This window comes from Panthera uncia, chromosome B1 (assembly GCF_023721935.1).
Source record: "Panthera uncia isolate 11264 chromosome B1, Puncia_PCG_1.0, whole genome shotgun sequence".
NCBI classification, from domain to species: domain Eukaryota; kingdom Metazoa; phylum Chordata; class Mammalia; order Carnivora; family Felidae; genus Panthera; species Panthera uncia.
In genome coordinates, this window is record NC_064811.1 from 172,577,174 (window position 1) to 172,603,208 (window position 26,035).

A 26,035-nucleotide genomic window follows, 5' to 3' on the forward strand; every position below is an offset into this window, starting at 1 on the left:
TTCGACGATTAGTACTCCAGAACAATGAATGAATTCCTAATTGTGAAAAAGATGAACATAACAGAGATAGTCACCAAGTCAAAAGGATTATTATAGGCTGTATAATGTATTTTTAAAATTCTGTGTCCTGTTGTATTATAGCTACAATTTAAATTTTAGGTTAAAAAATTTATGTCTTATTATTTGAGTCAGCTTCAGACAGAATAGATTTATAGGAAATTTCAGCTCGACATGAGGGCCAAGTTTAAGAAGTAGTGTTCCTTCCCTGTTGCTGAAATTATTTAAGGCAGAGAATAGACATGCACTTAGTTTAGGATGCATAAAGGGAATTAATAAATCAAGAAAAAAAATGGATTGTTATTACCCTGAAGATTCTTTTCAACTCTGAGAGAATTTCTTGGGAATACTTGGAACTTTTGTTTTCAGGTCTTCTATTTTATCACATTGGATAAAGAAGCGTGATTTCAATTTTTCTAGTATTATTCTGAAAACATGTTAAGAAAAAAAATGACTTCCTCCTACCCCTTGTTATTGCAAAACAACATAAAAGACTTTTTCAAATTTTCATGAGCTGTACTAATTAAATGAATTAGTTAAGATAGCTTTCATGAGATTTGCCCCTCAAAATTAAGTCTAGCTTTTATGATTTTCATAAGAAACTTTTCACTTTTAGTCTTTTTTTTTTCCCAGAAACAGCCATATGAAGGAATGTACTTGGTACTTATGTGGCTATTTCAAAAGTACCTGTCACAGGTTTATTTGGGAAGACATAAGTAATGGTACAGTAAATTGGATAACCAAATTATTGCATATTATGAGGTTTTTCTTCATAAAAGTCTAGATTAAATTCTCTTTAAAGATTGAAGCAATAAAATATTTCCATTCTCTATTTTTTCTTGCACTTCTAATTTAAGATCAAAAGAAACAACAAAATTCTCTATTTCCTCTTAAGTTTTCTGTATTAAAGAACAAGAGTCTAAGTAAGTTGATTATTGCTGCAAATAATATATGTGATTTTCTCCTGGAGATTTTCAAGGCTTTGTATAGGGCAAAAGGTTAGCTGTGGCAATAATATCTAAATTCAGGGATCTGGCATGAATCAATATGAAACTCGATTCTCACTTGCAGGGTCCATTTTTTCTTGTCACTCCTTCCAGGCATCTTATGCTTTCTCATGACACTGTAACATTTCCAAATTTCAGTGGACAAATAATAATATCTTTTAGAGAGATCTGAGTAAATCAAAATGTATTACATCAAGTCTATAAGCTATTAACACATATCTAAATATTCAGCTAAGTAAATTTTACTCTGCACGAATATTGCACGTGTCTGTGCATGCACGCGCGCGTGCGTGAGTGTGTGTGTGTGTGTGTGTGTGTGTGTGTGTGTGTGTGTGTAAAATTTTAAAGAGAGCCCAATCTCCCCCCTCCACCCTCTCCATGCCCCCAGAGAAGTCCTGGCAAATTGGTTTCATCTTGTTTGTTACTACAATTGATTGGCTGCCCTAAAGTGCTATGTTGAGAATTTGAAATCTGCATCTATAGGGAAAGAGAGAACAGCCTTCATGCCAAATATTTGCTATTTGTTATCCTTGCTTTAGAGCTATAAAAGTTCTCGTTATAGCTCTAAAAAGCTTAGCCAGACAGCTGGTTCTTGCAGCACAGACTACCATTTGACTCACTCAAGAATATCTCTTCTAATATTTCAAAGATAGTTTAATCCAATAATCTCTCCTTTAAAACAGGAGAGACTCTCCGATGTACCTCTCAGGAGCTCAAAGAATCATGGCCATGATGGTGTCATCAAGAATATCCTTAAACATTAAACTCTGTATTTGCCTCCAATGAGTTCTAACTGCCATTAAAATGACAGAAGTTTCACCCTTTAAAATTTAGTCTGGGCATTCTCAAACATTCGTGTACATAGCATATTTAAAATTTTTTTTAATGTTTGTTTATTTTTGAGACAGACAGAAACAGAGCATGAACAGGGGAGGGTCAGAGAGAGAGGGAGACCCAGAATCTGAAGCAGGCTCCAGGCTCTGAGCTGTCAGTACAGAGCCTGATGCAGGGCTCAAACTCACCGACTGTGAGATCATGACCTGAGCCAAAGTCGGAAGCTCAACCAAGTGAGCCACCCAGGCGCCCCAGTGTACACAGCATATTTAAAATGTAGGTTCTGGTCCCTGCCCCCAGAGATTATGATTTGGTTGGTCCAGAGTGGGGTTCAGAAATTGGCTTTTTAATCTTGCTCTTTCTGAATGGTGTGGGGGCCATTCTTTGTCATGGCCTTAGACTTGTATTCTTTCTTCCACATCATCTTTCCAGCTGGAATTGTTTAGGTTTTAATACTGTCAGCCAAAACGATTTTTTGGTTATCCTATTAACAACTAATATCTAGGGCCCACTTTAAACACAGAGAGGCTAAATACATAAACCCAAATATTTAAGATGTCATACTATCATATTGTCTAGCTTTCTGGACAATGATCGCTGGGAATGCTACTTTCTCCCCCACCTCCAATGTTCAAATTCAAACTACTTGACATGTAACCACCAGTTACATATTCCCCAGATGTCAAAACCAAAATATTCTGTCTTTCCAGCCTGCGTTAAGTACATAGGTGATTTGTCTTTCACCTGTTCACAAGATGACCCTCTAAGTCTCAAAAATGACCTTTCCCAATTTTCTTTTTTAAATATAAACTTACAATTTATTAGGAGTACAAAAAAAAATATCCTTAATCAGTCTGAATACCTCACTTTTCTGGTCTAGTTCAATTTTTTTTTTTATTGTGGCTTAAAAAGCACATAACATAAAATTTACCATCTTAACCATTTCTAATATGCAGTTCATTAGTGTTAAGTACATTCACCTTGTTGTACCACCAATGTCCAGAACTTTTTTGTCTTGCAAAACTGAACTCTAAGCCCATTGAAAAACTGTCTAATTCCTCCACCCCATCCCCTGGCAACCACCGGTGTACTTTTTTCTCTTTTTTTAAATAAGCAAGATATTTGCTTAAACCTTCGCCCATCCATAGTGGATTGGTTTATGGCTATTGATTATTGCTACTTAGCTCTCCAGGTATGATACATATATCCTGTGTTGTTATAATTCTCACATGTAAAAAGGTTTACAATTGCAAAGCAATTGTGCTTACATTTATTAAGCAATCCTTAGAATCTTTGGGTGGCTGCAAATGAAGTATATTTGGTCCTGGAAACTTTCCTCTGAGTTACAAGGAAGAGTAACCTTTATTGCTCATGAGACCTAGGGGATTCCAGAGGGACAGTTTTTGTATATTTGTTTGTTTGTTTGTTTGTTGAAGGTGTGCGGTTAGAATTACCAAGGAAATTAAATCATGGAATTTCTGTAGATTTTTCCTATGTACATTCTAGGATTTTCTCATTACTTATGAAGTTGATTAGAAATTTTTCTGGAATTTGGCAGAATTAATGTTCACCAAATGCTTTCAAAATCTTTGCTGAGTACAATATGAAACTTTACCTCTAAGCAGCTTCATTAAAAATACAATCTGGGAGAAATAGGCATATATAAAAATGCATTTCTGCAAATGGATGTTTCAAATGCTAGTTCAGGAATCATTGGCAATAAGAAAAACCCAAACCCAAGAAACATTCTTAAAATTCTTATTTTTTAAGTTTTTTAAAATTCTTCTTCCTCTGTTATTAAAATTTTCTAAAGAAATGAATAAAGTTTTAAATCCTATAAGCAATCTCCATCTAAATAAACAGAAATACTATAATTATGAGTATTATGCTGGATTCTAACATGGAAAAAAATGTGCCTGTTCTTGGCCTAAATTATCTTGGAACTAACACAAAAACCAGTTGATAGTGATTCTTGGATAATGATAACCGAATCGTTCTTCGTTTTATGAATTTAACAATTCATAATATGAGTGTATATGATTTTTTCAGACAAATGGTATTTATTTACAGCAATTTTAAATAATTTCATAATTTTTGTACACCCAGATATTTCTTTAATGATCTATTGCAACATACTGATGATATTTACTTCAAAGAAAATTCTTTAAAATTGAATCTCATTATTTCCTTGATCTCCACTATAAAATTAGAAATGTTTTCGTTTCTGTTTTTTTTTTTTTTTTAGAAATGTTTTCTCAATACGAGGAAAAATTTTTGAGTTGAAAATATTTAGTGAAAGAGTTGTAATGCATCTGGTTCAGTAACATAGTAAGCAATTACTCTTTTTCCTTTCCAGTGCCCCATCACTATTTAAGATCTTTCTTCGTTGCTCACCATGACCACCCCAATATCACAGAAATTCGTTTCATGCCACGCAATTCTCAAAGGCACACACTGCCAACAACCTAGAACTTAGCCTCTCCTCTAACATCTCTAACATAAGCTAGGCACTAATGTTTTGTCAGTAAGACTCTGTATCTAATATAGTAAAACCTTCAGCCTGAAAATTCCCCAAGTCCTGAGCATTTTTTGACAATTATTTACATACTTTATCAATTATAATATTAAATTTACTTCGAATAAAGAATGCCTATTGGATTTATAATAACTGAAGCTAAGTTGCATTATTGTTCTCCAAGCATTATTAAACTCTGCTCCTATTTAAGGAATCCTTCAGGTCATTAACTTATTATGTGCAATTTGGTTTGTTAATCACCATTTACTGTTTGACTTATTTTTTTAAAAGACCCAAATATTACATTTAATGACGTATCAAGCTGGGATTCAAGCAGTACCTTCTGTTAAAGTGATCTGCTGCTGTCTTCAGATTATACTATGTAACATCTATATTTTATTTGATGGAAATTTTTTATAGTTTATATGGAAAAAAATCAATCTTAGTTAAACCCAGAATTTGATTCCTACATTAGATTTTCAATAATTTAATTCTAAATTATTAGTTTTAAAACTTCTGTCACAAAATGACTATAAAATGAATGTCATTGCCAAATTACTCACTACATCTGTGCTATAATTAATAAAGTCCCCCTCCCCCAATTTATTCGTATTACTCAGACTATTATTTCAAGCATTCATGGAATTTTAAGAATCCTAAGGTCTCACCTTTTCCCTCCCGTGGTGCAGCAGTGTGGTATAGAGGTTAGGGCTCTGTGTTAGAAGCCCTGACTCTGGGCCTTGTAGCTGGCCCAGGGGGAGGCATTTAACCTCTGTGGGCCCCAGCTTGTTTACTCCTCACTTGTGGGGATTGGCTCATAACAGATGATTCCTAAGAACCTTTCAATTTCGATATCCCTGCAGTCATAAAAACTCCGATTACAGTTATCTTCAATTTCTTTCTTTGGTGTATTTTTCTCCGCATCATCTTTGTTTCATCTGGCATTTATTGACCATCCATTCCTCCTTGGCATCCTTCATATTTAGATATGGTTGCTTCAGTGAAGTATTTCAGTGCACTGTTCCTCTGTCTGATTTGCCCAATCCCCCTTTTTTATTAAGTTTAAGACCAGAGACTGTTTCTTCCTCTTTTCTTTTCCCCTCCATACCTAGCACTGTGCTGATTGCTTAAATCATCTCTCTTCACTTAATCACCACTGATCCTGTTCCCGCTTTGCCTTTGAAATCTCCTTGCTTCAAGATCACAGTACTTCACAGACAAATCAAAATGGCAACAAGTATGAATGAAAGCAATAACTTTAAAACCTGATAAATACTATGTCAAGGACTGACTCACAGGTTAAGATACAGTAGAATATGGGACCTTTTGTTTCCTGCACCTCCTAAATTTTACTTCAGAAATATTCTTTCCCTTGTTCAATAGATAAATGATCCTGTTCTTTTCACTCATGGATGTTGAGTGGCTACCTTGTTCCAGGCGCTATGCTAGGGGCTAAAGATCCAAGAATTTACAAAAGAAAAATATGCCACTGCTATTAGCTTTAAGTGTGCCATGTCCAAAATTGTTTGATTCAGAGCAGCTTTTGGAAGCCAATTGAACTTTCATATTTTTCATTCAACGGATATTCATCTGATTATCTGCCATGTGCTAAGCAGTGTGTTGGTGTGTATGAGAAGTGTGTTTGAAGCATTATAAAATGCCAAATATTATTTTCCCTTTAACAATTTATCCTTTAAATATGATTTAATTATCTACATCCTGTTATAATGCTCAAAATATATTTCACTGATGCAGATTTAGAGAATAGCACTGTTTTAAATAATAATTTTGTCTTATCCATTCCAAATCTCTTTTGATGTCCAAGGATGAAAATAATGATTGTGTTTCATCTCATGTGACTACTGTATTCAAGGTAATGATTTCCTAAATTCTAGGTTGGAGATGAATGTAAAGCCCCATGCAGGTTCATCATAAAAGACTGCTGTGGTTTCTGTGTGTGCATGGGGGACTGAGGTGGGGAGAGGTGGAGGAAGACAAGAAGTAGTAAACATCATATCCTATATTTGCCCTCCCTGCTCTAGGCTTTAGTATTTAACCTCACTTTAATTTTATTTCACTCTCTTTGCACATACAATATCTTCACAAACTCCTTTTCTCTCCATATGTCTGGATTTACAAAAACCCATCAGTGTTCCCAGCTACAAATCTCACCAATATCTTAGCCAAGTGAAATGAGCCTGATTCTACTGTTACTGTGTTGGTGAATCAGAAACTATGATCATTTTCAGTAGATACATTGCAAAGAAGAGTCACTAATGGATAAATTCAATTAGCTACTGATACAAAAGATTCATTCGTCCTCAAAGTTTTTCCATAACTGGAATTTCTAATTAAATTAAATGTAAAAACAATATGGAATTTCAATTACAATAATTTGCATATAATTTCACATATTTTTCAAAGATCCTTCACATATTGTATCTCATTTCATCCTGATGAGAATACTGATTTAGATTGTTTTGTTCATTATCTCTAACCTCAGTTAACAGATGAAGAAAACAGGACCTGGCAGGTTTAAATGATTTACTATGTCACTTAGCAATCTAATAAAATTCTGAGGTTTATAAGGAGCCCACTTCTCACCGCAACCTTCTTAAGAAACATTATAGAAATTTTAAATGGTAAACTTGAAATCACAATTTGGTAAAATTAAGCACATGTTTTTACAGATAATTTAAATAGTTTTTTATTATAATTGACATACAATATTACATTGGTTTCAAGGGTACAAGAGAGTAATTCAGTATTTTTATACATTACAAAATGATCACTACAGTAGGTCTAGTTACCATCTGTCACAATACAAAGTTATTACAATACTACTGACTATATCCCCTCTGCTGTACATCACATCCCCAAAATGTATTTATTTTATAACTGGAAGTTAATTCCCTTCACCTGTTTCGCCCATCTGCCTTCCGCCTTACCCTCTGGCAACCACCAGTTTATTCTCTGTATCTATATGTCTGTTTCTGTTTTGTTTGTTCATTTGTTTTTTAGATTCCACATATAAGTGAAATCATATGGTATTTGTCTTTCTGTGACATATTTCATTTAGCATAATACCCTCCAGGTCCATCCATGTTATCACAAATGGCAATATTTCATTCTATTTTATGGCTGAGTAATATTCCATTATATACATATCACATCTTCTTTGTCCATTTATCTATCGATGAACACTTAGGTTGCTTCCATACCTTGGCTACTGTAAATAATGCTGCAGTGAATATAAGAGAAACATATCTTTTTAAATGTTTTTGTTTTCTTCAGATAAATATCCTGATGTAGAATTGCTGGATCATGTGGTATTTCTATTTTTAATTTTTTGAGGTACCTCCATATAGTTTTCCATAGGGGTTGCACCAATTTATATTCCCACCACTGTGCACAAGAGTTGCCTTTTCTCCATGTCCTCATCAATACTTGTTACTTCTTGTCTTTTTGATAATGGCCATTCTGACAGGTGTGAGGTGAGATCTCATTGTGATTTTGATTTGCATTTCCCTGATCATTAGTGATGTTGAGCATCTTTTCGTGTGTATGTTGGTCATCTGTATGTCTTGTTTGGAAAAATGTCTGTTCAGGTCCTCACCCATCTTTTAATCAGATTGTTTCTTTTGTGTTGTTGTTATTGAGTTGTGTGAGTTCTTTATGTTTTAGTTGTCAACCCCTTAACAGATACATAATTTGCAAGTATCTTCTCCCATTCAGTAGTAGGCCTTTTCATTTTGTTGGTGGTTTCCTTCACTGTGCAAAAGTTTTTTTAGTTTGATGTAGCTCAAATTATTTGTCTTTGCTTTTGTTGCCCTTGCCTAAGAAGACATATCCAAAAAAATATTGCTTAGACAAATGTCAAAGAGCTTATTGCATGTTTTCTTCTAGAAGTTTTACGATTTCAGGTCTTGTATTTAAATCTGTAATTCATTTTGAGTTTATTTTGTATATGGTGTGAAAACGTGGTCCAGTTTCATTCCTATGTATGTATCTGTCCAGTTTTCCCAACACTATTTATTGAAGAGACTGTCTTTTCCTCATTGTATATTCTGTTTCCTTTGTCATAGATTAATTGACGATTGACCACAGGTTTATTTCTGAGTTTTCTGTTTTGTTTGTCTGTTTTTGTGCCACTAACATCCTGTTTTGATTACTATAGCTCTGTAGTATATCTTGAAATCTAGGATTGTAATACCTCCAGCTTTGTTCTTGTTTCTCAAGATTACTTTGGCTATTCAGAGTCTTTTGGGGTTCCATGCAAATTTCAGAATTATTTGTTCTGGTTCTGTGAATTAGGCACATTTTTTTTTAATTTAAATTTTAGTTAGTTAACATACTCCTGAAATATTGGTTTCAGGAGTAGAATTCAGTGATTCATCACTTACATATGACACCCAGTGCTCATCACAACAAGTGCCCTCCTTAGTACCCATCACCCATCTAGCCCATCTCCTACTCTCTGTCAACTCATAGTTTATTCTCTACCATTAAGAGTCTCTTGTGGTTTGTTTCCCTTTCTTCTCTTTTTCCCCCTTCCCATATGTTCATCTGTTTTGTTTGTTAAATTCCACATGTGAGTGGAATCATATGGTATTTGTCTTTCTCTGACTGACTTATTTCACTTATCATAATACATTCTTGCTCCATCCACATCATTGCAAATGGCAAGATCTCATTCTTTTGATGGCTGAGTAATATTCCATTGTATATATATACCACATCTTCTTTACCATTCATCAGTTGATGGACATTTGGGTTCTCTCCATAGTTTGGCTCTTGTTGATAATGCTGCTATAAACATCGAGGTGCATGTGTCCTTTTGAATCAGTATTTTTGTATCCTTTGGGTAAATACCCAGTAGTGCAATTGCTGGATCGTAGGGTAGTTCTGTTTTTAGTTTCCTGAGGAAACTCCATACTGTTTTCCAGAGTGGCTGCCCAGTTTGCATTCCCACCAACAGAACTAGATGCTTTTATAACTAATTTAAAAATTTTTTTGAAATGCATTCTACACATTTTTCTGTTTTCATCACATCTTTAGGCTCAATTCTGCACTCAGTATTCTGAGTTTTGGCCCTGGCAGAAGGCATATCAAATCATATTTTGGTAATCAATATACACAAGTCATTTGCCTAGATTCAGCCTTTTTTCCTCTTTTGACCATCACTATTTTTTAATCTATTTCCTGAGCTCCCACCTTAGTGAACCTTCCAGAACTTGATCCTAATGACTAGAATACAGATCCCTAGCTGTCTTGTCATCACAAATCTTGTCATGGCATCTGCACTGATTGCAGTGTAGCCTTCAAAAAGTGTAATTTACAGAATTTAAGAAATAAAAATACTTCTTTTTCACAGTTCAGTAAACAATTAAAAAGCAACTAGAGAATTTTTTTCATAAACTCTTAGGAGCAAAGATAAATGACCCCATAATAGTTTGAAAAGGATATTCTAAGTTTATATGAAATTAACTCAGGAACCTACATATTCTTCATTTACATCATTATCTGGTGATTATAGTTTTGTTTTGTTGTTATTGTTTGGTGTCCCTGCGGTGATTATAGTTGTTAACAATAGATTCTAGAGCACTGAAGTATCCTCATTCATACAAAATTTAATTATGCTCACTATATTGTATTCATTCAGTATTCAATAGGATTTAATTTCAATAGGATTAAAAAGTATTGTAGTTAAAGGTCTGTTGACTAGGAAATTCCATTAAATAAATAACCTTGCTCCTGGCATTCTCAATTAACCATGGTTTTGCAGCATCACTGAGGAGTTAGGAGACTTGAGTTCTAAATTTTGCATGCAGATTGTATTTTTCTGTCCCTGTAAGAGTTTCATATTAGCTCAATCTGCACAAATTATCACATAGTTCTTCATATAAAGAGATCAATATGCTTAAGATTATCAAGAAGGAGCTTAATAGAAGTTCCACTTCTACTTTTTGTTAGGAGAGGAATAAAACAACAATAACTTTAAACCATTCCCTTTGTCCCTATAAGTAATGGCAGTAATTTTAGCTGTATCTCTAGGTTGTGGATTCCCCCAGAGTCATCGGGCAGTCTTTGTGGCCCCACTACAGACTTCGGCTGTACAGACTTTGACGTCAGCCAGTCCTGGGTTCAAGTCCAGATTCTGTCAATGTTGTGTAATTTTGGGCAAATTATATTAACTTTGTAGAGCTATTGTGAAAATTCATTCAATCAGCACTCAGCTTATACTTATTATAAACTGTTCTGGGGCAAATCTTCTTGGTCCAGAGGATGTACCAATAACAAAATAGATAAGATTTATTGTCCTCACAGAAACTATAGCCAACCAGAATTCTCTTTAAAAAAATTGAAGCGATTAGCAAAGTTTCTATCACATAATAAGCATTTAATAAATACTAATAACATCATTATTAATTCTTCCCAACCCATAACATGGACAGTTCCCCAGAAAGTATAACAAAATTATATAAAATTTGGGGCGCCTGGGTGGCTCATTTGGTTAAGCGTCTGACTTTGGCTCAGGTCATGATCTCACAGTTTGTGAGTTCGAGCCCCCCATCAGGCTCTGTGTGGACAACTCAGAGCCTGGAACCTGCTTCAGATTGTGTCTCCCTCTCTGTGTCCCTCCCCTGCTGGCACTCTGTCTCTCTCTCTCTCAAAAATGAGTGAACATTAAAAAAAAAAATTAGAAGGGAGCCTCCTTTTACCACAAAAGCTCTCAGGTATAGCAATAGTCATAATCTCTTGAAGCTAGTTATAATCTCTTGAAGCTATTGCCAGTCAAATATAAAAGTGCACAACTATGTAGGCAGAAATGTCTTGGACAGGAAACAAAAGGCACTGACTTTTATTTAAAAAAATTAAGAATTAATGCTTCACCAAATGTAATGCCCGAGGTTGCGAAACCCCCCACAAGAGACCACCAGAGTCGTAAATCAAAGCCAAGCGGCAAGGGTCGTTTATTGCAGGTTCGAACCTGGACCTCCGCGCACTCGTTGCCAGTGACGCTAAGAGGCCCTGATCAGGGTTGGTACAGCGTTTTTATAGACAGAGACAATTAGCATAGGGGAGGTTTCAGGTTATGAGGGGCCTGATTGGTTGATTTTAAAGTAAAGACATTTGTTGCTCTCTGATTGGGCGTCCTTTGTCTGTCCTTTGGCGGGAAGGCTTTGTCCATTACTTGTGGCGGGAGAAAAAGGGGGAAGGGGGAATGGGAAGAATGTGTTAAGCAAGCAAGATTACAGAAGCGAGAAAATGCTGGTTAGTAAGTATTTCCGTGATCTTAGGGTATAGCAAACTAAGTCTAGAAAAATTTAACGGTGCTCACATCGAACAATAGGCAAGACATACAAAATTTTAAATTAATTCTTTACACAAAATTAAAAATTTCTGTTTATCAAAAGACCATTAAGAAACAATAAACTATCCACTGGCTGGGAAATATCAAAGCATAATTGTATTGCTGGTGAGAATCAATACAGCTTTGTTTCATTTTTTAAGAGGATGATCATGGGGTGCCTGGCTGGCTCAGTTGGAGAGCGTACAACTCTTGATCTCAGAGTTGTAAGTTTGAGCCCCACGTTGGGTGTAGAGATTGCTTAAAAATAAAATATTTTTTTAAAAGATGGTCATTAGTTTACATGATTTGGGGATCAATGACCCCACTTCTGAAAGGATTATATTCACCTGTTTACTTAGTGACTTGACAATTTAAGATTTTCTTGTCTAAATCTGCCTTTAACTTTAATTTTTTTTTCTACCAGAAAGAGTCTTTGGAATCATGCCACACCCTGATTTTATAACAGTGTGTGGTTTTTTCATAATCATCTAACCAGTCATTTCAGAACCAGAACTAGGTTTTAGTAAGTTGTCCTTCCACTACTCAGAGTCTACTTCTCTATTATTTTGCTTGCAAATCAGTAGGAGATAGTATGTGGACTTTATTCAGAATATTTATTTTCTTCTGTCAGCTGGAAGGGTTTTCACACTTGTATACTTTAAAGTTGAAAACACTGCAGGATTATGGTTGTGGGTCATTTTAGACTGAAAAAAAAAATAGCTTTTCAATAGTTAATACATACTTTAACCCTTGGTTTCAGGATAGTAAAGGAACCATTATAGTTACTGGCCTCAGTTACTGTCATAAAGAGGCTTCTACAGACCATCATCTTGATACTGAGCTTTTCTCATTTCATATAATCTTCAGCTATATTCTTTCTATCTTCTAGCACTTGGTATTTTGTTTGTCTTTGGTACTTAATTAAACTCTAAATCTCTAGCTCAGACATGTTTATGTAAAATGTCTCACAACTATCCATTCTATTAATTACAAAAGTTTTTATTGTTCAGTATAGAGAAGCAAACCGTGTCCTTTAGCGTCATTAACTGAGTTTTTAAGGAAAATTCTATAGCCAAAAATCTAGGTTATATTCTATCAATTTGTTATTATTTCATAATTGTGTTGACTTTATATTTATGTGATTTTTACGTGAACAAAAGCAGTAGAAGCAATAATGACATGTGGTTTAGGGGTTTCAGAGCATTGCTGTCTTTTACTAAGTAAATGTCTATGCTTTTCCTTTTCAATCATACTGAATTTTTAATGTGCAGTAAGAAGCCCCTGTGTGAGGTAAGAAATGGTAATCAAGGGAAACAAAAGCATTCATTCATTTATTCAACAAATACTGAGTTGCTCCCATAGGCCAGGCATTATGCTAGGGAAATTGCTTTTTTTTTTTTTTTTTTTTTTCATTTTTTTCTGTCTAATCTCAGGTGGAGATATTGATGAGTAGTAAAATTATGTATTTTAGATTTGCTGTATGACATGTAGGTTTAAAATATAAACATTTGGTGGGTTTGAATTGGAAAAGAAAGAAATGAAATGGAGAAATTATTATCTAGCTTTTGATTTTAGGGTTGTTTTTTTTAATGTTTGAGAGAGAGAGAGAGAGAAACAGCACGAGTGGGGAAGGGACAGAGACAGAGGGAGACACAGAATCCAAAGTAGGCTTCAGGCTCTGAGCTGTCAGCACAAAGCCCAATATGGGTCTGGAACCCATGAGCCGCGAGATCATGACCTGAGCCAAAGTCTGGTGCTTAACCAACTGAGCCACCCAGGTGCCCCTGATCTTAGTTTTAATTTTTCTCATGAATACTTGGCATCACATGTAGATAAATTCTTTTCAAGGCATGACTACTTTCTTCTCAGAACTAACAGAATTGTTTTGCTTATTTATTTTGAATTGTCAGATAGGGTAATAAGGTTTTTTCTTTAGGGAACTGGAATATTCATTGGATAATGTAACCTCTTTAAAGTTGATGAACACGTGGCCCCTTAGATTTGAAGTGGCAAGGTGATCATAAATTAAGCCCCAAACATTGGCATTCAAAATGGTTTTAAAATGTGATACTCAATAAATACACTTGATTATGCACCAAAGTAGCAAAAGTAAAATCTTGTTTCCTTCCCATGTTTTAAGTCCCTCAATATACCAGTGGAATACTACTGAGCTACTGTGTTCACTCATCTTTGGGGAAATAAGACTGACGGCCATTCTGCCATGATCACTTCTAAGTAGTATTTGAGCCACGTTTTTTATTGATTTTTTATAGCTTTATAAATTAATATTTTCATGGTGATAAATTTAACTTAAAAACTTTTTTCTGTTCTAGGCTATGTTTTAAGCGTGAGAGGTTTTATATCCTTTTCTTAGAGCCAATACATTCAGTATGGTCCATGTAAGAATTTGTCTTCTTTTTTCTCCAGCAATAAAAAATCTGGTTTAGTTCAGTGCCCTGATATAAAATCCATGTTCTCTGTAGAGTATTAGTCGTGGATCCCATTCTAGGATATGTTACTCTTTATAGGACAGTTGCAAGGCAGAAGTCTTAAAATGAAAAAAAGAAAAATGCCACCTAATCTCTGATGCATCAGCAAGAACATTGTGTTTAGTGGCAATGCTCCTTCACATTTTATATTAAGCTATAATTTACATACAGTAAAATGCTCAAATCTTAATATATCATTTAATCCATTTTGACGGATATCAAGACATAAAACATTTTTCTCACACCAGAAAATTTCTGTGTATCCCTTTCCAGTCAACAGCCCCACCCTCCCCCAATCCCATATTCCAAAATCAATCACTGATCTGATTTGTATCACCACAGGCTAGTTTTGTCTATTCTGGAATTGTATATAAATGAACATGTGTTTTTTGTACTTGGCTTCTTTGACTTAGCCTAATATTTTTGAAATCATCCATGTCGTTGAGTTTACCAGTTAGTTTCTTTTTATTACGGATAATATTTTTGTAAAAAAAAAAACAGGCAAAAAAAATTAGATCTTCACCAAGTATCTTTTTTTTTTTTTTAACCAAGTATCTTAATTGATACATGACTACCTTTGAAATCAGGGCAGCAAAACCACAGTAAGAATGAAGGGGACAAAATACCCTCCAATATTAATATTAAGTGACAGTACTCCTAACATTCAAATGGCTCTCCCACCTTAATTACTGTTATGTGCATCAAGAGGTACTCTTCTGGGAGATTCTAACCTGTTCTATTAACAACAAAGACACTGGGCAACTGCACTTCAGCAATTGCGATGGCCGCGGATCTGTCATTGTTTCTTTCCCTTTGTATTTCTTCTTTGACCTCAGAAAGCAAATGTGAAAAATAATTCCAGGTGAGAAGATGCTTCTGATGATAGGTCCATGATCAAAACATGCTGGAAGGAATGCTTTCACTGTTCATCAATATGGTGATGCCTTGGTAGCTTTTATGTGCTCTTAAAATTGTATAATAACGTAGACCTTATGAGCTCAGTTTTATTATTACAAACTCACTATGTTCCATAATTTATACAAATGGAAGGAAAGTAGATACAATGAAAGCAACATCCAGATTGCATTCGCATTTTTTTTAAGTTCTAACTGGATTTACCAAAAAATTGCCATTTTAAGCAAAGATTCTTTAAAATTTGGGAGTAGTAATAAGTTTAAGTGAAGACTATACTGTGATTCTAGGAAGTCATAGTAAATTGCATACCAACAGATCCTAAAGGATGAATTGTCGCTATCTGCTGTTGAGATTCAAGAGAATTTTATTCTGACCAAAAAGAAGTCTGAATTTTGACCTAACTACATAATGGCAAGGATTGAGCTGGCCCTCGGCTAGTCCATCCCAAACCATCTCCACTTTTAAGATTCTTAAATAAGAAGAACCACAAAGAGTTCCCAGAACACTAAAGTACACATCAACAGCACACACAACAAGCACCTTCTTAACTTTATGGAATGTTATCATGTCATTTTCAGTGTTTACACAACTATTCAGTAAGGGGAGAAATGACGATAAAGTACTATAGTGCTTGCATCGGTTCTATGGAAAAAGGCACTCAAACGAATAAGAAGTTGTGCCAGATTACTGAGAGAATAAAATTTCAGATTATGTCCATTCTGTGAATCCCTCACATCCGCTGATTTTCTCATTTCTTTCTGCTCTCCACTAAATACACATTCCTTCTCTCCTCTCATACTTATTTTTCTCATATGGTTCCTAAATTCTGTTACCACATTCATATTTCATTCTAATAATTCCAAAAATGTTGAAGTGACACTTCCCTTTAACACAACCTACTTTAGTATACAATTTGGCTTAAGTCTTACTTCTCATTTGTCTTATTTTACATAAGAAAGCAGTTCCATTTAAATTATCAAGAGTATCTCATTAGTGGGGCACCTGAGTGGCTCAGCAGGTTAATTGTCCACTCCTTGATTTTGGTTCAAGTCATGAGCTCACGGTTTGTGAAATCAAGCCCTGTGTCAGGCTCTGAGCTGACAGTGTAGAGCCTGCTTGGGATTTCTCTCTCCCTCTCTCTCTGCCCCTCTGCCACCTGTGTACATGCTCTATTTTTCTCTCTCTCTCTCTCAAAATAAATAAATATGTTTTTAAAAAAAGACAGATTCTTAAAAAAAAAAAAAAAGAGTATCTCATTAGTATAATTTAACCTGTATGGAGGACTTACAATGCTGTCATACCAAACCTCAAGGATCTATGTTCTAAACTATAAAGATGATTAACTACTTTTGAGCAGTGTGCATGAATTCTCTCAGCAGTTCATCATCATTTTAGTTGTAGTAATTAATTTTAATTAACTGCCAATGCTGTTTGTTGCCATGTGGAAAAATGAGAATATGGCCCTTCTTCCCATTTGAGTATGAGTAATGATATCAATTTAATATTAGAAGGGTAAAGAGGTTTTAGGTTGTGAAATAAAGAATTATAAACCTGATTTCCCAGGGAATACACTCTGCTTGGAGGGTGTTGAGAAGTCCTAGCTTAACAGAAATTAACACTGATAGTGAACCATCTTTCCTCCTACCACATTTTTAAGGTTCTGGCTAATGAAAAGTAGATTTTGCTTCCTAGTTTTGGAAACTAGTATTGTTTTTGTTGCTTCTCAAAGTGTTCTAATTAATAGTGCTGTTTTTATAAACATATACAGTAATTTAGAAATTCAAACTTAATATCCTAGCCATTGGTTTTTTCCACTACTGTGATTTAAAACAATAATTTAATTTTACAAGAAATAATTTCACCTCCTCTCTTTGAAGTTGGAAATGAGATCATGAATTGTACTTAAGACTTATTCTTTAGGGGACATGTTCATGTAAAGTAGTAGGAGTAGGAGCAAACTCCTCACTACTAATTTTGCTAACAATGTAAAGTATTGTCAGCAAAGTAATATCCAGACTATATTGATATAATTTAATTATATTTATTCAGGATTTAAAAGGCTTTACATGGTATTGTTGGGGAAAAACAGGAGTAAAGGTGGTTTAAAAAAACTTAATATTCACAGTTGTTTAATCATTCCAAAACATCAAATTTTTCAAGTTTATCATTTTTACTTTAAAATATACTCTGAATACTGAGTAGATTCTCATCTTACCAGAAGAGGAATCAGTTAGCACAACATAGAATTTTAGAGCTGGAAAGACTTTCAATATCATCTAGTTTAAATGTGACATTAACCTAGTTCATTAAAATCACTATTTTCTCAAGGATCTCAGCTTCTCTGCGCTAATTTCCAGAAAATTAAAGGACCTCTAGTCCCTAATCCCTTTTGCTGTATGTCTGTCTTTTTGGTACCTTCTGATAGACTCCATATTCATGCCAATGATTACAACAGTGAGGATTTTCTCTATTCCTTATGCCTGAATTAGCTTAAGAATAGTCTATTGTGTGCAGAAACATAACTTTTAATTTAAATAGTTGTTCAAAGGGGCTCCTGGGTGGCCCAGTTGGTTAAGTGCCCAACTTCAGCTCAGGTCATGATCTTGCAGTTTGTGAGTTCAAGCCCTGAGTCTAGCTCTATGCTGACAGCTCAGAGCCTAGAGCCTGCTTCAGATTCTGTGTCTCCCTCTCTCTCTGCCCCTCCCCTACTTGCATTCTCTCTCTCTCAAAAATAAATAAACATTAAAAAAATTTTTTTAAATAAATAGTTGACCAAAAGAAAGGTGAATAATTTAGTTTTAGGAGTAGTTGTAGAAAGAGTCGAGTTATTGCTACTCTGGAGGACACATACCATAAGGTCTTCTCCAGGGAGATTTAAAAGTGAGTAATACAACCCTATTGTGTAAGACAAGTACTACCTTTTAGCCTATTGTAGTGGAGAAGCAAGAGTGAGGTAAACATGGCTCTTCACTTGGAGGTTGAAGGTGAGAGGGGCATTATGTTGAGGTTCTTTGTTTTATTTTCTCAGTCCTGTTTCTCAGTCATTAAATCAACAGACATTTATTTTGCATACAACACGAGGTAAACATTCTGATAGGTATGGGTATACAGCAGAAAACGAGATCTAGTCTTTGGCCTCAAGGAGCATAGCCTCAAGATACATAGCAGAGGGCAATGCAGATAACTGCCTATCTAACAGAGAAGATACATAGGATCTCTGAAAACCCTGTATAGCTCCACCACTGCACAAGCAATTTATTAACTTGGCTCATCTTGTAGAATGAGAAGTAACTATCATAATTAGTTGTGCAGTGTTTTGGAAATGAAAAGTGCTATAAAATAGCCGAGTAATAGAAAACAAGATTAAATTATATGGTAGGAATGGTTCTTATAGGTATCTTCAATATTTATGTCAGCGCTAAAGGACTACTACCAGAGAAAAGCTAAATTAGGTAAATACAATTTCCTAGGTAGATTTTACAAAGCCAAGAAAATATCTGTGTGTATTGACAAGAGAGATTGCGCAATCTTACTTTGGGTACTGCAAGAATTAAATATAGCATGGGGTTTCCCCATTCTTCACCTTTTATTAAGAATCTTCTGCATTTCAGTGTTTATTTGAAGTGTTTCTTTAACAATTTTTAAATGCTGCCACTATCCAAGACTGTTATCTACCAACAAGCAATTATATTTTCATATTGAGAAACTAAAAGAACGTTCATTAAATTATGTAGAATGAATGTCTACCTTTCTGTGATTAACCTATCAGTATATTGGGTTTGGGGGAGTTGTTATCAGTGATTTATCATGCCTGATTCTTTCTGCTTTTACTTATGTTTTTAAAGTTTGTGAATTCTAGAGGACTAAGATACCAATTTACATCCTACTCTATATCCTCAGAAGGTGAAGAATTTATAAAATTGGGCATTTCTTTCATATCCTTTCATATGGTGACATTCTTACACCCAAGATTAAGATTATCAAACTGTAGGAAAAGGAAGGAGTTCTTTTTCAATAGTCATTTAATGTTCCATGACTACAAAGTAATCTTATTTTATTATTAGCATTTTTACATTTTACCAGCATTTTCATCCTAATTAAATGAGGCACTACACCACTATGTTTAGCCTGTGGCATAACAGAAGGCAGATGACCTGTCATTGAGAATCATGATCTTACACACTCTTTTTCCTCTGAAGAATATAGTTTTGTTTTGTTTGTTTTTTTGGTCTCAGTTTATAATGACATACCTCTGTAGCTTAACTTCATCACATTCAAACAATAAAAACATTAAAAATTTAACCTCATTATATGCATGCCACTTATTTTTAAAAATATATATTAATATAATTATTACTTGGTAAAGAGATCTTATTTTTTATTGTCTTTCCCTGATTTAACAAATTTAATGATATGGAGAATTTCTATACAGTTGCTTATTTTATTCATTCCATATATTGGGTGTTTTGGTCTCTAATGTCCTGTTGTCCTTATTAGATTATCGGTATACATTTCCATTTAGATGAAGAGACAGAAGCATGCAGATTAATTACCCATGCATCAGACATTTTTGCCGTGCTTAATAGGAATGAGCAATTAAGGCTAGAAACCTCAGTGTTTAATACTGTTTTCAGAACTCAGTTATTACACATATATTGTCACTTCAGTGATTAAAGAGAGTAAGTATAATATGTAGTCAGATTCAAACAAGATAACTAAACCAATATTAAAAAAAAAAAAAAAAAAGCTATGGTGTCTGCACTGCATGGCAGAGTACTAATAAAATTTGCCTAAACAAATTCTCATGATGTTTTGGGATATTATGGGAATGCTTTGGCTATACATGGATTTGAATCTTCATAATGACAAAGGTTCTAACAGTTATTTTTTAAAAACACACTATACTGTTTTTAGAAGGTTGTAATTACTTCCTGCTTATATTTATGATAAATTTGTAAAACTACTATACTGTTATGAAAAAGGTAAAAGTTTGTATGTACTTTGATTTTGAAAAGTAGCATCGGACGCATTTAAAAAAATTTTTGGTAACTTGTGGCACTTTGGTAAAGGAATGTGCAATTATAGAGATTTATGCTGTTTTAATTTTTTTTAATTGCCAGGAGTTACTAGGCTTTAGACTGAAAACCAAACTCGGTTTTAATACTGGCACTTTTTCCTCCTGGTACTTCCCGTTTCTCTAATTATCTGGAACATTTAATTTAAACCATTCTTTGCAATGAGGTTTAACTTTCCTCCTCCATCCTAACCTCAAAAACCTTTAATTTAAAATTAATCCAGTGGTAGTTAGATAAGCATTTTGGGTATCATGGCCATTTGATCTGGCACCTGACTTTAGTAATCTCATAAAAATAGCTAAACTCCTGAAAAACAATAGTCAATCATTTTAATTAGTTTTTATTGATTATAACCAATTGAGTAACTTGACATCCATCGAGTCATAATTTATCTTAAAATCTGGGGCTGCCAACATAACTAACTACACAACATCGCTTAAAATACCCTCGTATATTCATTCCAAAGAGAAATGACAAGAAAAAATAGAATTCTGTATGATTATGGCTATTGCAGACACTTCTGTTAGGTTTCCAGTATTTTACTGTGATACACCCATGGGTGGTACAAGTAAAATAAAAACAAATATAAATGCTTTAACATTGGATGGTGGCATCCATCAGTACAGATTATGCATAAGCTACTGCAATAAAAAATACTCATTGTGCCTGTATTTGAAGAATTTATCTGAGATTTCCTCTGGCCTTTTCCATTTAAGGCTGTACAATCATTTTAAATGTAAAGACAACAGAATATATAAATGAGTGAAATGATGGCCCTGTTTGCCATAGGATAAATATTCTGTTGAACTTGTTGAGGGGCATTGGCTGTTGCATATTATAACATAAGCTAGGTTGTTATAAGCCACATGCGAGTCTTATGTACAAATCAGAGCATTTAGAAATTATACATCTTTCTTTTTCCTCACAAAAAGAATTCAGACTTTATAATCCAAATTTATAATTTTAAGCTGCTGTTTATTGAAAAGCACCTAATATGGATTAAAAGACTAAATGAAATAAGACCTATGAAAGAATGCTAATTAATAGCCTAACCCTGTATATTATCAAACTTCTAATAATGTTAAGTTTCTTATAAAGCCTTAAAATATTTTAATGAAAAATTAATTACCTAGAAATGAAGGCACTTTATTACCTTAAACTAGCTATTTGTCTGTATAGAATTTGTCTAAACCCCATAAAATATTCTTTATCCTTTTATAAATTTATCCTGCTTATGTGTTTTTCTAAAGCTTCTTATAATAATTCAAAGTATTTTACCTTAACAGAAAATTGTGTTACATGGTAGAACCAATGAACAATTCAGAAATAAAACTCTAGAGTAACAAAAGTATGTGTGATAATAGCAAAACTGTTAGTCTAAGTTAGTCTACAGTCATTTGGGGTAAAAATGTAAGATTTGAAGGCTTTTTCCTTGAACAATCTTTAGTCAGCTTTTTGTTTTTTAAATCTTATTTTTAACTGGCACTACCTTGTGTTTAAGTGTTGGTCAAATATAAGGGCAATCAAAATTATTATGCCAGCCTGTCATAGCTCAGTTTTGTTTAGTTGAGTTTTTTTTAAACTAAAACGTTGAGAATTAGTTTTGTTTCTTCTATGTTCAAGTCAGCCCCGCCTGGTAAATTATCAAATTTAAATCAGTATTATGGGTGTGCTGCTCTGTATAGCTGTACCCTCTTCAGAAAATTAATAGTTGATTTATACAAGGGAGGTGATTCAGCAGAAAAAGCCTAGGATAATTTTTTCAAAAGTTAAATTTTTTCTGAAGCTCAACCTTACATCTTTCTGACATTTATAAAACATAGGCTAGCTTTCTTTTATCCAAGAAATTTTTTTAACAGAAGAATATTTCAAAGCAAACAAACTTTGCTTTCCTTTTCATTTGGGGGCAGTTCACTTAAGAAGAAAACATTTGTCTATAATTGTACTTATCTTTAATTCTTTCTCTGTGGTGGCCATTTTTCTATCACTAGTTTTAAATGTTTTGCTAAATGTGAATGCTGCTTCATAGATGCAGTTTTCATTACATGGTACAGACAGGAGTCAAGTTTATTAGCAGTCTACTCTTATCAAGGAGAAACTAAAAATAAGTTCCATGTCAATTCTTTGGTTTGTATCTTGGTATCTTTTTTTTAAATAAGATATATTAGCCCAAAGGTGTGTTAATTGTCATGGCATGAACAATCTTAAATGTAGATCTACTGAGTATTTTGTGATGCTGAGTAAACAGACTTTTCTCAAATCTCTGTGATGCTAAATATTTTCCTTAGGAGGTTTTGTTTAATGTTAGATTGTTGTTCTGAAAGATGTTGGTCTTAGTGGGATTTTTTTTAAACTGGGAAAACAAATAAACGCATGTATTACAAGTATAGAAATGGTGAATTGTAAACTTACCGTATAATAATGATTCTATTTTCAAAAATGTTTTGCTGTTAAATATATACAACATAAAATTGCTGCCATACTGTAATTGAATACTTTTTCTTAAATGACCCTGTTATCACTATTCCAGAATTAGAAGTTGGGCAGATACATGATTGATTCATGTGTCTGCATAGATGCTTCAAGGTATATTCTTCTCTTGGTGAGTAAAAATATATTTTCCTTGGCATCAGTGCATTGAGATCTGAATATACCTGTATCTATCCATTCTTATTGCACATTTCTTATACAGTATCTTCTAATATGCCAAAATTGGCCTAGACATAACTTAAAATTGAGGGTTTGTTACATGCTTTCTAACAGAAAGGTTTTCAATGATATTCATTATGGGTTTGTACTGTGAAAATAGTGAAACTCCCTTTAAAATTTCATATATGCTAAATTTAAATTAATATTTTTTCTTTAGCTCAAATTTCCCTAAATCCAGGGAGAATACCAACCCTTTTCACTGTTGTCAAATCCAGCATAAGGAACAGCCCTATGACACTACAAAAACAGTTGAGGAATAAGGAATAAGTCTCTTATGTTACACTCCAGAATAAAGGCATTGTGTGAAAGAAATGAACCGAAGTTCACCGTGAATGCAAGGCTTCTGTACTTGACATCCCTCCACCGAAGGGAAGACAAGTGTCAACACCACTGGCATCATTTTCAAACTCATCTTATGTGGAATATCTTCCACCACACTGGAGTACTTATTGACTCTTACCGGGTTTTGGCTTTGTTTTGTTTTGTTTTGTTTTCTTTTAATTCATCAAGCCTTTCAGTTTTCAAAAAACCATTTGTCAGCACTGAGGTAGAGGGACATAGATTTGAAAATACTTTCTTAAGAGATCATGTAACTATTTAACTCAATTTAAAAGGAGGAGGAGGGATAGTTTCAACCCACTGCCTCTCACAAGAAACATGTTTTTAAATCTGTAACTGTTTTAGTGTTAACAGGGTACAACGTGTTTTTTGTCCTGTATTGTACTTAAAAAGTTCTCATTGATTGGTGATTGTATTGTACTGTATGGAAACAAATCATAAATTGCCTTGTATTGTTTATAATAGACCATACCACGTACCACTTCAGTTTTTATGTTCCAAGTTTTCCAGTGATGCATGTTAACAGTTAGGTCCTAAAATTCTGTGGTGCTAATTCTTCCATATCCAATGGTGCTTTTGTGGATGCTAACTGCACACATGCTGAACAAAGCTTGAAGTTTAAAACTTTCCTCCCTTCCTCTGTTTATATAAAGTAAAATAAAATAACTTGAATTTGTCTCAAAGTATCACTGACAATCTAATAAACTGGTTTATATGTGTGATTAGTTTGGATTCTTAATTATTTTTCAGAAAGCAGATTAGCTCTACTGGGCCCTTCCTTCTATCAAACAGAAATTGATTTTACTGTGTGTTTATTTTGTTATTTCATTTTGTGCCCCCAAAGTTGTGGTACCTTTGGGAATTTAAATCCAGGTGGCCTGTCTTCTATAATCAAGTTTATGTCGGATCTACAAAAACTAGACCTATCAGATCTGGAAATTAATAAGTTGAGAAAACCAAAAATGTACCATGAGAGTGCCTTTGTGTATTTTAGTATTTTATTAATAAAGTTTTATTATCTATGTACCATGAGATAGCATTTGCATGGAAACTAGTATGCCTTTTGAACCTTTATTATTGCTCAGATGACGTTGAAAAGGCCATCCCTCTATGCTGATATTTAAAGTAAAAGCTCCACTTTACATGTATGAAAATACAGACAAAAAAATATATAATAAAATCGGAACTTTCCAGGACAAACTGATAACCTATGCCAGGATGGCATAATAGATAAACCCATGCCTAGTCTTATTGGATTTTTAATTTTAGCATCTGCACTAAGAATCACAGCATTAGGACGAGTGAAGCTGCTCCTCGAGAGGGCAAAAGGCTGTTTCTCCTAAGCTGGAGATAAAGTCAGTATTAAGGCAGTGTGCAAATTTGCATTCTAATCTCGGTATTTTGCCTAACCCATGGGTAACCTTAAATTTAAAAAGAAAAGATCAAAATAAATCTATTAAAACTCCTCAAGCAGCAACCATTGATGTCAAATAAGAGATGAACAAACCTGTCTATCTGTCCTAGTGGGCCTGATGACTGAGGTTACATTCCCATGTTGCTGGGGTTCTTTATTTTATCAAGAGCATATATTCACTAATTCTGCCTCAAATAGTTATTAAATCATGTCTAACTTCTAATATCAGAAAATAAAGTTGACAAAAATAGAGCCAATATGAGCACTGGGCTTACATCCCCATGACTGTCTTGAACAAATGCAATATTTACTAAATCACAGCCTCTCCAAAGATATTTCTACTGTGTATTTTTGTAACTACCTTTACAGCATGCCATTTTATGAAAACTGGCAAATAATAAATGTGTGGCAAAATAATTCCAGGTCTTCTTTAATCAAAAAAAGAGAGAGAGGGTAGGTAGATCTATGAATGTTTTAGAGTATCTTTACTTCTGCGGTAATATTTTGCCTGTTAATTGAAAGAAAATTTAATTATAATTTTATGAAAGGATAAAAGGATAAATTGCTTTTGGAAAATCTCTGCTTTTTAATCTACATGAAAAATCTCTCATTTTTTCCCTACAGCCACCAGATTTGTGTATTATTGTTCACCATCATGTTTGTCCCACCTAAAAAATTATTCTCACAAAATTTATCAGGTTTTTTTTGTATGAAATTATTTTTAAAACTCAGCCTTAAATAAAATGAATACACTTTGTAAGTTTGGTTCATTTATGAAAATAATGTAGTCTCTCCCTCTTTATTATTTAAGCTTTTTTAAAGTTACAAAATTATGTTTGTCTTTAGTTTTATCAACATTATTTTGGCAAGTTGTGTTTTCTGTTCCTAAAATAATAATTTCCCTTGGAAATCATAACCTCAAGGTGTCATCTGTAAATCCATGAATGAAAGCACTTTCAATAAAGATCCAGATATTCTCCATTGAGAAACATCTTTTGAAATAAATTTCATGTACATTAAAAACCTAACCTATTCATCTTAGGGAACTAATTTTTCTCATCAGAAATTGTGTTGAGTTTGAAAATGACCAATAATAATAATCTCGCCCTCATTTTTTTATTTTTTTTTTTAATTTTTTTTTTTTCCTCTTTTTCTTCAACGTTTTTTTTTTAATTTATTTTTGGGACAGAGAGAGACAGAGCATGAACGGGGGAGGGGCAGAGAGAGAGGGAGACACAGAATCCGAAGCAGGCTCCAGGCTCCGAGCCGTCAGCCCCAGAGCCTGACGCGGGGCTCGAACTCACGGACCGCGAGATCGTGACCTGGC

At 34.0% G+C, this 26,035-nt stretch overlaps 1 protein-coding gene across 2 annotated transcripts in view; it reads left to right on the forward strand.

Annotated features, from left to right (window-relative positions):
• PURG (purine rich element binding protein G) overlaps positions 1–25,809 on the forward strand; it is a 39,006-nt gene extending 13,197 nt beyond the window's left edge. For both annotated transcript variants that reach the window (XM_049631653.1, XM_049631652.1), the window contains one exon: positions 23,113–25,809. In XM_049631653.1, coding sequence (XP_049487610.1) covers positions 23,113–23,215 — 103 coding nt within the window. In that variant the 3' untranslated portion in view covers positions 23,216–25,809. The remainder of the gene's footprint in view (positions 1–23,112) is intronic.
• The last annotated feature ends 226 nt before the right edge of the window (positions 25,810–26,035 follow it).